The sequence below is a fragment of the Micromys minutus genome, assembly GCF_963924665.1.
Source record: "Micromys minutus genome assembly, chromosome: 6".
NCBI classification, from domain to species: Eukaryota; Metazoa; Chordata; class Mammalia; order Rodentia; family Muridae; genus Micromys; species Micromys minutus.
The window spans coordinates 29218098-29236428 of NC_137975.1; the positions used below are offsets into that span (position 1 = coordinate 29218098).

The 18331-nt window shown below is 40.0% G+C and overlaps 1 protein-coding gene across 1 annotated transcript; it reads left to right on the forward strand.

Moving 5' to 3' along the window:
* Positions 1–3593: 3593 nt before the first annotated feature.
* Positions 3594–16629, forward strand: ATP6V1G3 (ATPase H+ transporting V1 subunit G3; the record flags this gene model as incomplete). Its single annotated transcript, XM_080918158.1, has 3 exons — positions 3594–3675; positions 11914–12014; positions 16456–16629. 3 exons carry the CDS (start codon positions 3594–3596, stop codon positions 16627–16629), a joined length of 357 nt encoding a protein of 118 aa, XP_080774284.1.
* Positions 16630–18331: the final 1702 nt, after the last annotated feature.

Genomic DNA, 18331 nt, shown 5'->3' on the forward strand with positions numbered 1-18331 from the left:
TGAACAACAGAGTAATAGATTTGGCATTTTGGTATATTAATGAGAAGAAAAAGAAATCCTAGCCATTGATTGTTTACAAATTCAAGATAGTCAAATGTCATACTCAAACTCCAAGTCCTTAGCAGTTAACGCTTTCATGGTATTATTATCACACCATGAATAAGTAAAGTCTGGTGGTTCACAATGATGCTTCCTCAAACTAGAAGGCTTTAGGAGAAAGATCAGGAGTTCAACTCTCACTATATATGGAGTTTGACAAGCCTGAGCTAAATGAAATCCAGTCATTACAAAAGGTAAAGAGGATCAGTCTTTTATTTACAAAAGAGGCTATGACTCCCTTTTGCATATTTCTGTACAAGGCATCTTTCATTGGTTATAATTCTGGACTAAAAGAGTGTTGTACCAGATAAATATGATAGAAACAAGCTTCTATCATAAAATTAGAATTGTTTGTGAGACTTTCAAGAGGATATACTTAGTAATTGCTGTCATTGGTGTGTTCTCTGCAAATCCTGGGTATTTTGAGAGAGCCCAACAGTTAATTACCTAGTTCCTCCCCTGCAACTTAAAAGATAAGTTTCAAAACAGTTGCCGTTACCAATACCAGAACATCGGTAAAGAATACTGATTGAAGTTTACCATTTTTTTAGACCAATATTTAATTGTGTCAATGTTGAATTCTCCTAGTTCATATTTTCTTATGGTATAATTAGTCCCAGAGTGAGTAACACAGGTATATCACCTCATGGTAGTGGTGGGGAGGGATCTTAATGTGATTATGCGGGGGTGCAGTGAACTGCAGACCCATGGGTGGAAAGAAGGTTTACTGGGGAAAGTTAAAAGATGCCACTCGGGGCAGATAGAATAACCAAAGGCATTTCAGGGGATCCAAAGCTATCTCGGGGGACAGAGAAGACAAGAAAAAGACAGGAATAGCCTTGCGACAAACAGACAGGGAAGGGAGGGAAGTCTATAAACTGGAACAGCCTAGATGGTTTTGTGGGAAGGGAGGGCGAGGCCATTGTGCAGGCCAGAAGAGCCGAGGGACTTGGATGTGTTACTGGTATGTGCTAATAAGGACCTACACACTCCATTTGCTGGACGTAGGGGGAAATCAAAACCAGCAGTGGCCCTTCCTGGCATACAGAAACCCTTTGCACAGGTTTCTGAGGAATCTACACTCAAATAATTCTGCTGTTTACCCCGTCAGACTCCAACTTCCTCTCAGACTGTCATTTTGTCTTTTAGAACAATGTCAGCATCACTGACATTTTGGGGAATTCGAGGTTTGGGACCTAACACTTAAGTGTCTTTTGTGTATCCTTCATAAACTTTCTTATATATGAAAGTATAATAGAGTTAGATCCATGTGGTAGTCAATAAAGAGACAGGATTCGTATGTTTATTTGTGGAGGGAGCGGGGATACAGGGCCTGGTGGAGGTGGAGGAAAAAAGATAGGAAGGAAGGGGAGTGGGGTTTTTTATCGGGGTATATAGCACATGCACAGGAGGGCATGGGACTTTAGGCAACAGCAGGACTGTTGCCTCTGAGTAGCTAGTGAAGACATGTCCCGATATTGCCGGGCCCCTTGGGCTGACTGTGGAGGTACCGATTGTTAACAAAGATCCCTTCGGATGATTAAAATACATGACAACTTATATTTTATGCATTTTACTTCAATGAATAAAACAAAGCATACAGGAAGCCAGCAAGAAGTTTATTGTGAACTGAGGAAGCCTCGGGGACACATAGACTTTTCTATACAACATGAAAAATCATTTTCATGAAGTCATTTTATTTAACATCAATCCCTATGTATTTATTTTTCTCTGTCTGGCTGAGATATTCAATAAAGCTGCTTACATAAGAGCAAAATGGCTTCCTCATAACAATCTCCTTTTAACAGTGCACAGAACTTATGATTCCAACACTACAGCTCATGAATGGTGCCACTGTCTAAGATAGGCTGAAATTTGGTAGGAATGTGTATTGATGAAGAGCCATGATCACAGACAAATCTGTTATCACAGTTGTACCAGTTATATTTTTCAATAAAAGTAAGCATTGTCAACACTGATTCAAGGGGCTAGAGGTGTGGCTGGGTTGGCTGAGGGCTTTCCTAGAACACTCTAAAGCTCTGTCCTCAGTCTCCAACAGGTATTAGCAAGCATAGCTGAGCATGTTTACAGCCCCAGTGCTCAAGAGGCAGGAAGATCCAAGCTTCAAAGTTAACCCTACACATAGTGAGTATCAGACTAGTCTTGGCTACATGAGATCTTGTTAGAAAGGAAGAAAGGAAGGAAGGAAGGAAGGAAGAAGAGAGAAGGAGAGAGAGAGAGAGAGAGAAAGAGAGGGAGGAAGGGAGATAGTCAAGTGATTAATAGTGCATCTAAAGAAAAAATTTTATGTGAAAAGTAGCTTGCCACTGTATAAAGGTTGGAGTGCCTGTGCGGGCGCACGCGTGCGCACACACACACATACATACACACACACACACACACACACACACACACACACATACACACAAATAAAAATAAAAACAATGCCACTGGTATAGATGAGAGACTTGAACAGTTTAGGAAAAAAAAAACAATCTTTAAAATTTTAAAAAACTTGGCCCTCCATTTTAAATTCGTGTTTAAATCAAGGACTCTAATGGAAAAAAATTGCACCTGGCAGACAAGATGACAGAAGTTTTACTCATGAAGGCTGAAGTCCAGGAAAACCCATCTGTTGGTCATACAGTCTAAGTGCAAAAGGCATTAACCCCTCCCTCCGAATAAGAGTGTTGGATACGTATTAATGCTTCATTGGATTCTTTACTGTGAGTGGCTTTCATGTTTATCTCTTACTGGACAGAATCAGGTGACATACGCAGACATCATGGCACATCAGGCATAGGTGCACATAGATACAAAGTAACAGAAAAGATGTGCCTAAACTAACCTCAAGTGCACAGCAATAATTTCCTCTACCGCTGATTTAGACACGTAGTAGGATCGTCATGAATTGCAGCAAAGGTCACAAGAGAACCACATGATATGCCCCAGTGTTCTCCCTTGACTATTCCCTGAAGTTTAGGAAAGGGGGAGAACAGACAGAAAAGTCTCCTTCCTTGAAGAAGGAAAATTGATGTTCCTCAAGCAAATGATTCCACCACAAAGACAGATAAAAGCTTGAGACAAGTATTACAGAGACAAGGTGCAGAGAGAATCGTTGTAACCCGAAAGGTATTTCAGCAACAAGACAGTATAGTCATGGGGTTGGGTATCATGAAAACTAGTCTACCTAGAGATGTCTTACTCAGTTCTTTAAGTCAACCCAGTAGCCCTGTATGGTTGCCTTGCTTATATGAGTTCATGTCAGTGACAGTGAATTGTCAGTGCCTTGGAGTGACTAACTTGTTTCCCTGGATTTCTCCTTGAGCTCACCTTGGCACCCAACTCTCTGATCCCATCAGGAGAGTTTGGAACAAACAACTATGTGTTCACTGTTGACAAAACAAGCTGAGCTCTGTGGTGATCCATTAGAGGATAAAAGGGCTTGGGCGTCCCAATTTCCACAGAAGTCACCTTCCTTGGAGCAAGACACCATGACCAGCCAGTCGCAGGGGATCCAACAGCTCCTGCAGGCAGAGAAAAGGGCCAAGGACAAGCTAGATGAGGCAAAGAAGAGTAAGTGTCACCCACCGGAGGGGCTAGTCAGAAAAATGCAGAGGGACGTGGGAGAGAACCCTGGGCTTCCTAGTCAGGCAGACCTGTATTTAAATGGTGATGTTAGCACTTTCCCAGTGAAAGCTTAAGCCATTTGCAGGAACTATGAGGCTGTATGTTCCACATGCCACAAAAAGAATGGTTTTTTGTAGATTAGGATGGATGATTTTGAGAGTCCATGTGCTGAATGAATAGCTCCAAGACAATAAGGTTATGGATGCGGGCTTAAGCCTACCTCTGCACCTTCTTTCACACCCCCATGCCTCAGTTGGCAACAATACTGTGAAATGCTGAAGAGAACAGCAAGTTTCGGATCAAGTCCATTACTGGGAAGTAGCTGTCTTTCCCTTCCTTGTGGTGAACTGGTGTCTGAACACTCAGCCACGGGAGCAGCAACAGCAGGAGAGAAGATTCTAGTGGGAGTGACGGCAAAGGCAGGGAAGGAGGAAGACGGCTTAAAGCAAATTGCTGGATGGTGTTTGAGCAGCTGTTGACAGTTCCATTAAACTGGGAAAACACTCAACAGCTTGTTTTTCTCCTCTGGATAGCTTTTACCTCCCAGAATTCTAAACATTTCTGCATTAGTCTCACTTACTGCCTTCTGATTTAGACATTTATCCATGTTTGCATGTCGGTGTCTTCAACAGTCATCCGACTGGCATGGACATGCCCGGCATGAGTAAGCCATCAGTATTACTTCTAATTCATGAATGCAAAAGATAGGTTTCATGATTTGCCCAAGGTAATATTTTAAAAGTCGAAAACATGATGTCATCTATGGTGCTTAGTACTGATTTCGTTGATTTTGCAAAGCGATCTTTGTGGGAGGAGGGGCTGTGATGCTAAGCAGCATTTTACAGCATGCTCAGGGTCACACAGAGACGACTCGGAATGGAGAGGAGTTAGACCAGGTCTCAGTCTGCAGCCAGCTCCTAAACATGCAATATAGACATTTCATATAGTTTTATACAAGACTGATATCTTGAATTCCAGCTCCCTAAGCCAAGATCTCTGTTTTTCCAGAATGTCCTCTTTGTGCCATGAAGACTGTCATAGGTTGCGCCTAATATGGCTGTTTTGTCCCTTCCCTATCAGCAGGTGGTAGTATAATTACAGCAGCTTCCTCAGTTCCTAGGTGACCGGCAGCCACTGTACACACTTGCTGTGTGGCCCCTCCTCCCGTGTTCCCGTAGTTTTTAGTTCATCCCTTTGGCTGGGTGAGTGCGCGTGTGATGCTGTTGATGTGACCTCATGGGTAGACCTCAGGTCTCTGAAGTACTTGGTGTGCTAAAGACTGAGACGAAGAAAAGAGAAACAGAGGCACATAGAGTCATCATTTTAATAAACACATACACATCATTTTTCTGGAAGAAAAATGTTCATTTGAAAATGTGATATATAGGCTATAGGCAGAGCAGAGATTTGGAGTAAGCATTATAATGGATCATCATCTTTTCTTTAAATTTATCTGAAACTCAGAAACTCAGACAGTTGCTTCAGTACAGTGGGTGATTCGAGGAGAGAAGGAAAAAAAAGGAGAGAGAGAAAAAAGTAGTTAGCATTATTAACTGTTTCAGGAAAATCTAAGAACAAAGAGGTTATGGCATATATATGCAATCTAAGGCAGGCCTGACACACACACACACACACACACACACACACACACACATATTAGACTGAAAACTGAATACATAACTAGATGTATAAATATATTTTGTTTTAATATCTTTTCTAGTAGTATAGTCCCGTAAGTAGAAACAATAGAAAAATGTTGTAGAATAGATGGCAGGGGTCTAATCACTTCTGTTTAGCCCTACAGCATGCATCTCCTATGCAGAGGAACCTTAACAGAAGATGGTTAAGCCTACCAAGTAAGGCTCTTATTTATATTCTTACCTGCTAAGTAGCCATGGTACTTGCAAAGGAACTAACAGGCTTAGTGTACTATGCTATACACAGAGTCAACATTTGCTCTATAAGTGTTCATTAATCAAAACAGAAGCCACATGTTTCTCTATAACAACTTATATATATTTTACAAGGGAATGCCACAGACTTGCCCTGGAGGTCCAGATCCGAGCATTGAGCAGAAGCATCAATCAGAATTGAATCAGAAATTTAAAATACCAGCATCAACTGGAACAGGAGGCTTGTCCTTCTCTAAAATAAATGGTTATTTTGTAACATTTATACCCTTGCAAATGAGAATATTCCAGAGCTCCATGTAAAGATTGTTCTTTTGAAATGTTCTCATGCATGAAGTTCAACATCATACAAAAAGTCTGTATTATAAACTGTCCCATAGCATGTGCCATAACCTTTTACAGACACTTCAGTCACCTGCTTTTCAAGCTACAGGGAATGGCATATGTGTTCCCTTAAAAGCTGCAAACCGCATCATCTGATACACACCACAAAGCTAAGGTAAACACTTAAACATGTACATGTGGATATATGAGAAAACCTGAACAATCAAAGACATATTAAAGCTTCCTCGTGAAGGACGCACTCTCCTGCTTCCTCCCATGTTCAGTCCACCCTGAGTGGATCCAACTTCTGCTTCTTAATGACTGCATGGTCCCAGCAGGTCATTGTCCTCGCCTGACCGTGGTCACTTCTTCCATCTCAGAATACCTCTGGGAACAGTACCTCCTCATGATGAGGTCCTAAGTAACTGAGTCAACACTTGCAAAAGATTCTAAACTTCCTTCCACAGAGCAAGGACCCAGGAAACCTTTTCTATCAATAGTTCTCCAAAGAATAAACAGAATTCAAAGAACCTCAAGGTGTTGGTCTTCCTGATCTGTCATCTGAGTTGCCCAGTGAATCATTCTGAAATATACTCAAGAAATATTTCTGCTTTCTACTTAGGTAACATCAGCTCACATAGTCCTGCAGTCTTGCTTTTGTGGCTATATCACTTGTCGGTTTTTGTAAGACAGCAAATCTCTCATTTGTTTCCAAATCTAAAGATAAACAGGGTTTTTTGAACAAGTTACTTTGTTTAATAAAACATCCACTCTGAAGCTAGATGCTTTGGTTCATAAATGCATGACTTTTAATAAACCAGTAAAATAAAATCTGTATATAAAATTTCATAGCCCTGTCTTATATACTTTGCAGGCCTATAAATACTTCCTTTTTCTTTATAGTCCACCCACTAACAGAGTATTTCTTGAGTATATTGTGTTCTCACATTTTTGAGTAAGTCGTAGAAAACACCAGAACATTTTTGTCTAGTAGCAGCCTTTAGATAATTTGATCCAAGATCAGTTGTGTTATAATTTAAAAGGAAAATATAACAAAGAAAAGTACATTAAGATATCAAGGAAAATAGAGATGAAGGGAAAGACGCAGATGAAGGCTTGGTAACAGTCACAGTCACTGGAGATGGCTTTGCTGTTTGTTTTATTACAGTTTTCTTCTTGATGACTTATTTATTTTTCCAGTGATTTTAACAACTGATCAAAACAATAACATCCTTTAGATCAAGAAGGATTTATCATCATATTCAGAAGCTCCCCCAAACCAAGGTATTTTCTAGAATTGCTCTTCTTTGAACATGCCACATTCATACCTCAGGACCCGCTGTGCCAGGTGTTCCTTCTCTCTGGATGAGGTTTCCCCTTCAGGTCACTGCAAGGCCCTTTGACGACTGTGCTCACTTACCATTCCAACCAAAAGAGCTCGTCTATATTAACCACAAATTCTCATAGTTTCTCTCTACCTTAGACTCCTGTATTCCTCATTGCACTCGGTAGCGCTATCATGTTATGCACATATTATCTGTCATCTGTCCCCTGGACTACATTCAGAATACATCAGACAGTAAGGTTTGTAACCTCACACTGCTATAGCCAAAGATCTACACTGGTGTAGAGACACACACTAGATGTTCAGCAGCGCTAACTCACCAGGTGCCTCACTTCTGTTCCCTGGAGTTTGTGTACCATGAGTCATACCCTCCTGTCTCTTGGTTTCCATGCTTCTCTACCAGATGCTTGTTCTTGAGGATTGACTGTTGCAATTTCCCTCCCTTGAAACAGTAGCCCTCTCTTCATTCTGTATATTCTCCTTTGATTTCAGCCCAGACACCATTGTCACAATGAGCACATTACAAAGACCTAAATGACTTGCATGTTAATCTTTCCTTCCCATCCTTCCTCCTGAATTGCACACATAGATGGTCAACTGTATTCTGATTATCGACCCTTGGATGTCAAAGGAGCCGTCCAGAGGCTCTTAACATTCCCAGACCTGTTCCCATATCAATGTCTCCTACCTACAGGTATTCAGAATCAATAAACACCTAGTCTTCACCCTACGCCTCCTGGATATTTTTTGCTAATCTTCAGGATGATTTGGTGTAGTAGATGACTATTTTGATCAGGGTGAGAAGAAAGACTCAGAAATTCTAAATGGCTTGCTCATAGTTTCGAAGTTTTCAGCGTCTTCTCTGTGATAGCTACTGTGTGATTCTGATTTCCTCTTGAGATGATAAAAAGAAACCCCTATTTTCCATGAAATGATTTTTAGTAGCAGCCAAAGCAAGAGAGAGGTGTCTTTGTGTCTCCAATACTTTGTATCCTCAAACACAGTCTGCCTTAGGCATGCACTAAGCAGAATTCCTTTGAGTCATGCCGTCTGTTTCCTAGACAGAATCCTCTTTAGCTTGCCCTGGTTAATTTTTTTTTTAATTTTTTTCCCACACACTAGAACATTTCTCCAATATGTCCATATCTCTTTTCCTTCCCAGAAAACACATCACAGGGTCCCTCTGAGTTAAATTACTGGTTAGATACAGAATAGGTCTATCTGTACAACAGGCCAGACATGCAAAACTGACTGACATTATTGGGTGGGGGAGGGGGTTATTTACAGTCTCTCCCAAACTAACTTGTCCTTTTCTAATTCCTAGATTGCCCTGTTTGTCACTCCAGCTGTCCAGACTCCCTCCATAGTCTTTGTGAAGGTCCCCAACAGTCTTTGTGGAGACCCTGATGGCCATGTCTGTTTAGGTCCCTGGCTTATAGTGCTAGCTTAAAGATGCAGATGGTGGCAGGGGTTAAGGAAAAGCTTAAGGCTTAAGACGTTACTCTCTATAAACTTTTCAGTGATCACAGAGCAAACAGAAACAAGATTTATGTGCTATTATTTTCCCAGTAGGATCTTGTATGTTCTCTGAAATTTTGTTGGTAGTGCTCTTCTTGGAAGCTGAGGCAGAATGAACATACTCGATATTATGCTGAATTTAATAGCACCTTTTCTGCTCTCTTCTACATTCTCTGTCTGGCTCTCTCTTTATATAGGAGGTAGTCAAGAATCACCAGATAAATAACTGGAGACTAAAGGCAACCCTTCCCTCTAGACCCATTTAACCCATATTTAAAACATAATACATACAATTAATACATTTTCTGAGCTCCAAATCAGAACTCTTGGTCTGATAAGTCTATGTATCCCTGTAAGTACTTTGGGCCTATAAATGAAACTGTTGTATTAAAAAACAAAATACAGGTTATCCCATGTGCTCATCACTATATTGATAAAGAATATGCTGGGAATAAAAGCATGAACTTCTTTTAGTTAATAGGAACTGTTGTAATAGACATAGGTATACTTTTGGGTCCTCTTCCCATACACAGAAGCAAGCTAGCGGTTAATGAGAATGGATTTGACACAGCCAGTTGGCTTCACCGCTAAGTAAACCATCAGCCTTAGGCTTCCATTTCTTCCACTGGGTTAAATCAGGTGTGGCGTGCGCAGACTCACACAGGGTCAGCCGTGGAGTCCTCCAGAAAACTGTTGCGCCAGTTCCCCAGGCTCTCCTCTGTAATTGAATGGGACTCAGCAGGTGACCGGTGCCTGGACTGGGGAATCTCTGACCAGCCCAGAGCCCATTGCTGTGGGATGGAACCTCTTAAGGCAGTGTGCCACATTCTGCTCGGGGGTCATACATACAGAGCTTTTCCTTCTAAAAAAAAATGTACTAGAGCCAAAAGTTGGAAACGGGTAATTCTACTTGTAACGGGATTAAGATAGGGAGCAAGGATATTTTGCACCTATTCATTCTGAAAGGTAATTATGGATACAAGTCATCCCTGAGAAAATATTAACAGGTATGTTGTATTTTTATACTGATGGCAAGGACATTATGTAACGAGAGAACCTCTGTGAGCGGGGTGTGTTTACTGCCACGAACTGCTTAGAACCACAAGGTTCCAAAGCATTTAGGTATAGAACAGTCAGGAAGCATTAACCAATAGGCAGAAGGCAAGGTTGCTGTTTCACTAATTCTCCAGCACCAAGGGAAGAGTTCCCATCAGAGTTTGTCCTTAAAGTGAGTGAAAACAGGGATAATCATCTATACTGAACAAGAGTTCCACAGCTCTACCCAAATGCAGAAGGTAATTAGTAACTCAGTGACTCAGTCTTTATTCTAACTATGTTTTCAGTAACTACCAAAAAAATCCTGCCCAGCTAGGAGGGAAGTTTAGAAGCTATCTGCACTTGGCACAAATGCTACAAAGATACAGGTGGCAGATAAGTGTTTATATTAAGACTTTTTTTTAACTTCCTGTTCCAGTGAGATGACTCCACAGCTAAAAGCCCTTGCCTGGGAGAGGCAGAATTTGAGTTTGATCCCACACAAAAGTGTAAAGAGAAAACCAACTCTACAGAGTGAATTGTCTTCTGACATCCACATATACAGACAAACAGACATGTGCACACACACCTGCGCACGTGCACGCACACACACAATAATAATAATAATAATAATAATAATAATAATAATAATAATAATAATAATAATACAATTAAATTTTTAAAGCTCCTTCTTGCTCTTAAGGAGTAGCATTATCTCATTTAAACGGTGTTTAGAGTAACAGTTAACAAAGTTTAACCTGAACTTAGGACATGTTCAGAGAATTAAACTCTGTCAAATAAACAAAAAGCACAGCATCTAAAATGGCAATGATTCTGAAAGAAAGTAATAAAGGTCAGAGTTTCTTTAAAGTTGTAAAGCTGCAGAGCGTTCCTGCCTGGCCCCCAGAAAGTGGAGCCTGGTGGGGAAGTGGTGGCCATTAATAAGAGTCTCTTCTCAATGCAACTCATGTGCATGACTAATGGTCCTCACTGCTGTGTTTGTAGAAGACTTTCATCTACCTTGTCTTATGGCTTAAGGCTTACACCTTTGCTCTTAATCAAAGGAAAGAAGGCTACTTAGTTAAATCTCCTGACCATTAAAAACAATCGGTTTTACAGCCTCTTTCAAGGCCCCCTCAGAGAAAGCTACCAGAAAAAGGAAAAAAAAAAAAACTACTTTGATGTGTTGTGGGGCTTAATCAGACATTCTAAGGTAGCAAATGGGAAGGAAAAAAATTCCAGTAAAATGCTTTAAAAATTGAAAGTCATTTGATAGAGTCTGAGCTGCAGTCTGCAATGATTTTGGAGATCTGCCAGTGCTAAATAGGACCCAGTTGGTGTGGACTGAAAAATGCGTGGCAACCAGTCAGAACAAAAAAATTAAAAAAGAAAATAAAATCTGACCAAATGATGTCTTTTTTGAGTAGGTGACAGCTAAAAGCTGTTCTCTAGCTGTTACTGCTGTAGGTATACGCATAGATCTTTTACTTTAACATTTAAGTGAGAAAGAAAGTTGTTGCTCTGTGCTCTAAAAAATCCAACTGAAGAAAAGAAAAAAATATATTATTTTCGTGAAGTTTGACATAATAGGGGGAAATCTTTTTAAAAAGAAGGGGAGGGGAGATTCACCAATGTACTTTAAAAGAAAAGTCACGAGCTGCTAGTCTAATTTGTGTTCTTTAAGAGATAAACGAGCCACCTTTAATGGCTGAGCTATCTCTCCAGCTCAGATGTTTTGGATTACTATTTTCTGAAGTGCGTTTATGTGTGCGAGCTTGTGCCCGTGAGTGTGCACGCTCAGATGCAGGCAGTTGAAACCACTGGAAATGAAATCTGGGAACTGAAATTGGATCCTCTGCAAGAACCATACCAGCGCTTAACTGAACCTTCAACACCAGCACACAAGTGGCAGCCGTAATCTGAAGCCAGCCTAATGCACAAAGCAAGTCCCAGGTCAGCTAGGACTACATAGTGAGACCCTGTATCAGAAAAAAAAAAAGTGTTCAAAGTTACTTCTGTTACAAAGTTACTTCTGTTACCGTTAATCCTCAGGGAAAGGAAAGCGACTGAGGCAAGCTAAGGAAGAAGCCGTGGCGGAGACGGACCAATACAGAATGCAGAAGGAGAAGGAGTTCCGTCTGAAGCAGTCTAAGGTGAGGAAGACCCAGCACCACCTGCGGGTGCTCAGATGAGGTGTCGCTGTGTGTGAATGTCGAGACAGAACAGCCAGCTAACTCTTAGACAACTCAGCTACTAATTTCACTTTCATGCGTAAGAGCCGCTCAATTGCTGTCTGATGTATAGTGAGCATTCCTGGTCACATCATCAAGTAAACAAGTGAAAGGGTTAATGTGTTCTTACCACAGAAATGCATATATATCTGTGGATTAATATTTAATAACAGAATCGGTGACTGCTATGGAGGCTAGGGTGCAGGATGAATTTGTTAGACCAACTCTCTTTTAGCGGAACCAAGTAGATACTTGTCCCTAGCCCCATGCCACACACCCTTGTAATCCCAGACCCAGGAGGTGGAAGTGAGAGGAGCTGAGCTCAGTGCATCCTGACCCTGTTTCAGAAATGCAGAGACAAAGAAAGCCTGTGCTATTTGCCTATGATTCCTTGACAACTAATTTTGTCATTTAAATAGGAGAAACACATCTGGATCTTTTTTTTTTTACAGTATCGTTTTTAACGTATATGCAGCTTGTAGTGAAAGGTAAGTGTACAAGCAGGTTGGGGAGGTGGCTCAGTTGTCAAGAGACTTTCTGCTCTTTCAGAGGACCTGAGTTCAAGTCCCAGCATCTGGCAGCTCCCAGCCACCTGTAAACCAGCTCTAGGAGATCCAGTATCTTTTCGGGCCTCTGCAAGTACATACACACATATAAATAACTAAACATCAAAGTCAAATAATAAATAAAAATGAGCGTGTGACATTTTCAGAAAGGACACTATACCATGTTGCAAACAGGTCTAGAAGGAAGCACGAAGTTCTATTTATCAAAGCTAGATTGTGTGACATATTTTTACACCGTTAAAGTAATAAATATAAATACTCTTCAGAACCCTGTCATTGCAAAACAAAGAACAAGAGTTTAGGCATCTTCATTTACAGCTTTTATTTTAAGAAATACATGGAGAATTCATGGGTATTCAGAAGTTGGACCCAACTGTAAAAAGAAAAAAGTTTCTCAGTAAGTTCTCTGTTCAAATAATTGTCCTTGTTAGAATAATGACAGAGCTTAGTGGGTGTGTGTCTGCCCAGCAGGTGTTAGACTCTGAGCTCAGTTCTCAGCACAGCCCTCGTGACTGGTGCTTATATTTTCTGCATAGTCCTGAACTTTTCTATTCTAACTGCACTTACTCTTCTTTTCCTAAGGAGAAAGAGCATCTCGCTTCCATGAGGCCTTTACTCGCAGCATTCCCAGACTGCATAGCCCTCTGGTGCTCAGACATTAGACACACTCATGTTCTTTATACATGCTCAACAGGTAGCTTCACCTCCTGACCATGTGATTCAAAGTGGCCTCTTTTTTAAAAAAAAAAAAGAAAAATAATATGACCTTTAATTTTTCTCCATAGAATTTATCACTGCATGATACGTTGTCTATTGCATTTATCGTGGTTGCCCACCATTGCAGACACGTAAGTCTAGGAATTATGGATTCTTTGCTGTGTTCTCTATGGTTTACCTAGATTTCCTACTCCTGCTCCATAGTAGACATCCAATAGACCCATGTCAAAATAACAAACTGGTAAACAGAGAGGAGAGCCATCACCAAGAACAGGCAGCTTTGATTATTTTCTGCAAGTACTTCTGGGGTGACCACTACATCTGATTTTAAAGTAAGAACGAAATGGACCATAATTTTAGAAATCGGCTAGTTTTAACCTCGTGAAATGTTACTTCACAGAAAGGATCCAGGATAAATCTGACAGGAGCTTTGCTCTCTGATTTGGACACTCACTAACTCCTCGTCACTCTGAGAATAGACTTCCTAGCCAATTTTACAGCTAAGTGATCAAAGGTGCCCATGTGAAATTAACCATGGCCTGTGCTACATCAAGCATGGTATGAAACCATTAGACCAGATCTTCCCTGGCATGGTCTCCTGGCGTCAGCATCTTTTTCTATCTTTTCCACTTGAATATTCCAAATATAAAGCACAGTATCAACTCTCTCACTGCCAGCATCAATATGGGGCAAGGTCTGAACACTGGCACAGTCTTAAATGACAACACTCTTGGCTCAACCGTACCAGTGCATACTATAGGATGATCAACTTACAATTTATCAAAAAAGGTCCAAATGTTCAAGCTTTGTACTATGTAAACTACAGAGCACAGAAACTGAGTTCTCTGTAATATGAGGAAAGCCTCACACTTCTGTGATGTGTGTGCTGAGCATAGGCAATGCTTTGAAAAGTATTTACCTTTCAGGTGTTTATAACAAGACTTTTATTGAATCTTTGTTTCACTTTTGTAGAAACCCACCTCACTGAGTTTAGGAACAAAAAAAAAGGGGGGGGGGACATTTTGTGGGATTGTTTTGTTAAGCAGTTCTCTCAACTATCTTAAAACAAAATTGACATCATGCAAATTTTCCTTCTTCACACTCACTTATCCATCCAGTTCCTTTGGGATAAGGTCATCTTGGCTCTCAAAGACTTCTCAGAATTCCAGTCTTTGATTTGACTTGTTCTCCTGCTTCTTTAACATAAACAGAAAAGAACATAGACCCAACAGCCCAGATTGTGTTTCATTTCAAGCTTAGGATACAATAAGTTTCTAGACTCTAGATCAATGGTTTTCTCCCTTTCAAATGCTGCAACCTTTTAATACAGTTCCTTGTGCAGTGGTGACACCCAACCAGAAAATTATTTTCAGTGCTAATTCATAACTATAATTTTGCTAATGTTGTGAAGTATAACATAAATATTTCATATGGAGAATATTTAATATACAACCCTTATGAAAGAGTCTTTGACCCCTTAAAGGGGGTCACAACCCAAAGGCTGAGATCCAGCACTCTGGAATTAAAATGACCCACCAACTCTGTAGCAGAAGTTAGTCACTAATGCATGCCTGGGGTTGTATTAAATACAAAGATTATTTGTAAAACAAAAAGGAAATGTAAAACCCTCAAGAAAGGTCAAGTAGACTGGGGAGGTTGCTTAGTGGGTAGAGTTTTTGCCTCACATGCATGAAGTTCTGGTGTCTATCCAGGTGGACGACGTGACACAGTAAAGTGATAAAGGCCAGAAGACAAAGAGGTCAAGGTCATTGTCAGCTACATATGGAATTTGAAGCAAAGATGGGCTACATGAAAGTCACTCTCAAAACTCAGAAGAGGAAGAGAGGGAAAGAGAAGAGGAGGGAGGGAAGGAAGAGGAGAAGGGGCGGGGTTTAGAGCAATGGTTCTCAGCCTTTCTTATGCTGTGACCCTTTAATACAGCTCCTCAAGTTGTGGTGACCCCCAAACCATAGAATTATTTCATTGCTACTCCATAACTGTAATTTTTCTACTCTTTTGTTTTGTTTTGTTTTTGTTTTTATTAACACTTATTTTACAAAACAAAGATAAATGTACAGATTTCAAGCATTTTTTGTGTAAAATTATACAATACATTTTTGTCAGTACTTTTTTTCAGATTTAAAAATAATTTTTACATAAATCTATATGAACAGTCAGTACTTGATCTTTTTAAAGGTTTGACAGTATGCATCGAAAACCCAATAGTTACAATGAGCACAAAGTACATGCAAAACAAAATGTAACATGAAAATAGTCAAAGTTTTCTTGTTGTGTAAAGATTTTTTTTTGTTTTGTTTTGTTTTCTTTTCTTTATTTCTTGGACTTCCTACAGTCTGTGAGTTGTTTCTGGGGCAGTGCGAGCCTCTGGGGTTAGCATCCCACTATCAGTGACTGCATATTATGTCTGTTCTTTTGTGACTGGGTTATCTCACTCAGAATGATATTCTCTAGATGCAGCCATTTTCTTAAGAATTTGGTCAAGACATTGTTTCTGGTGGCTGAGTAGTATTCCATTGTGTAAATGAACCACAATTTTTGTATCCATTCATCTTCTGAGAGATGGCTCAGCCGTTAAAGGCTAGGATCACAACCAAAAATTTTTCTACTCTTATTATTGTAATATAAATATCTGTGCTTTCTGATGGTCTTAGGGGACCCCTGTGCAAGGGGCATTTGATCCCCAGAGGGACCACAACCAACAGTTTGAGAACCACTGGTTTGGAGAGAGAAAAATTATGAGCAAACCATTGGCTTTCATAAAATGATGTCTCCTTGTGTCTCACTGCAGCATTCCTTTAAATTGATAACTTTCTTTGTTATATTACATGTTAGTCAACTAATGAGCTGATATGAAGATGCTAACAGGGATGTTCATCCTTCACAACCAGGGTCTTCATGGTCTTGTCTGTTTTCAGAAGAAAGAATTCTAGCAAAAAGAAAAAAGCAATTCACCCGGTAAAATAACTATCAAAGAAATATGCCAAAGTTTATGAAATAACTCAATTTAACTGCTTTAACCTGGCATAGGTTAAAATAAATCTTCTATTTTGCTTTCATAGATAATGGGCTCTCAGAGCCACCTCTCGGATGAGATAGAAGAGCAAACACTAGAGAAGATAAAAGAGTTGAACGGAAGCTACAGCAAGTATGTGGAAAGTGTGATTAGCCAGCTGTTGGGCATGGTGTGCAACATGAAACCAGAAGTCCACGTGAACTACAGAGCCCCCAGCTGAGTGCGCTCTGTACTCCCGAGTCCGTCCAGATAGAGTGGGGGATGTGTTCTGCGAATATGAAGGAGTTGGAATTGTGCACCTGAAGTTTACTACACACTTTCCTATCATGAATTTCATGTGTGGCACGGAATTAAGAAGTAAAGAATGTGGTGTCATTTCCTCCTGGATGCCATGTAACATGAAGGAAGTTAAGGAAAGGGGGGAACCTGATCTTTAACACTTAAACAGCAAACAATCACTCTAATAAATTTCAAACTTCTTTTTGTTGGCTTAGAAGATGCTTCATTGGGAATACTTCCTATATAATTGTTTTTAAGAGGAGAGCATAATTTTGATCCTTAGGTAACTCTGAAATGAGTATGCCAAGACTTTAATTAATTGGTGAGAAAAACCATAGTATTCCATTGTCAGTTCAAAAGGCATTTTCTACATTGTCTGTGAGAACAGAGACAGAAACAAAATAGTACAAGTCACTTTAGATGACATGGATTCCATCACTGTTATGCCAGGCTAACTTCAAGTAACACAATGTCACTCTGTTTTAAGGACATTTTTGAAAGTAAAAGAGATCATCTGAGAGTGTCAATATCTGGGTAAATTTTGTAGTTTGTAAAGAAATGAACCTTCAATGTAAAAGAATTAGTGTGTGGTATCCTGGTCTCCGTATTCAATGAGTTACATTCCTGAGAGCTGGGTGTGTTAGTTCAATGTATAAATCATCGAAGGCCTAGTGTGGAGAAAAAACTAGTTCCCTGTTCATAATGGGCATTAAAGCCTCGGAATGTGACGTGAACATGCTGGGAAACAGTGGCAGCCCTGGCTTCACTCTGGCATCGTGACACCAGCATCTTGACCTTTTACTTAGTGCCAAATTCCTTACCAGGAAGGTTTCTAAGTATGCACCACTGAGCACTAGCAGTATTGTTGGATTTGGGTTTGTTTGTTTGTGTTTCTGTTTTCAGCCAAGTTCTCACTATATGGTCCTGGCTGTCCTGGAACTCACCCTATAGATCTGCTTTTAGACTCACTGGGATCTGCCTGCTCTGCCTCCTGAGTCTCCAGATTAAAGACATGTGTGCCATTATACTTTTTCCCAGTATTGAATTTCCAAGCACTGTATGTAGAAAAAATTTAATTCCCAAAGTTCATAAATATTGTTATCATTTTAAACAGTTTAGAATCTCAGAGATAGTCAATTTTATATTCAGAATATATGAGAAAATTGAAATTCCACTTGATTCCTTACTTTTCCAAGTAAGAACATTTTTTATGAATGAGAAAAACTAATCAAGTTGGTTTCTGGGCTTTAGGTGATCATTTTGTTTCATTATAAGAAAAATAGCTTATTCCTTAATAAACAGAAAAGTCAAAAACTTTCCAAAGAAGCCTGTCTGTGGTGTATGTGTTTGCTATCGAGGAGAACAGACAGACATCTAGTTGAGCTGATCTCCTTGTTTCCCTGCGAGGAATTTTCACTTTAACTCCATTTTGAAGAGCCCCAGGTTTGGAGAGGAGAGATAGAAGGGAGGCTAGATACATGGAGGGACGTGGGCTGCGCATTTGTAAAGCCATGATGTCTACAGTTGGGAGCAGAGCGTGCAGTTCACATTGCATGACAAAATTTAACTGTCTTTCTACCTCAGATCAATTTTTTTAAAGTCAATTTTTTTTGCATGTGTGAATTTAAGCATATTATCTTAAA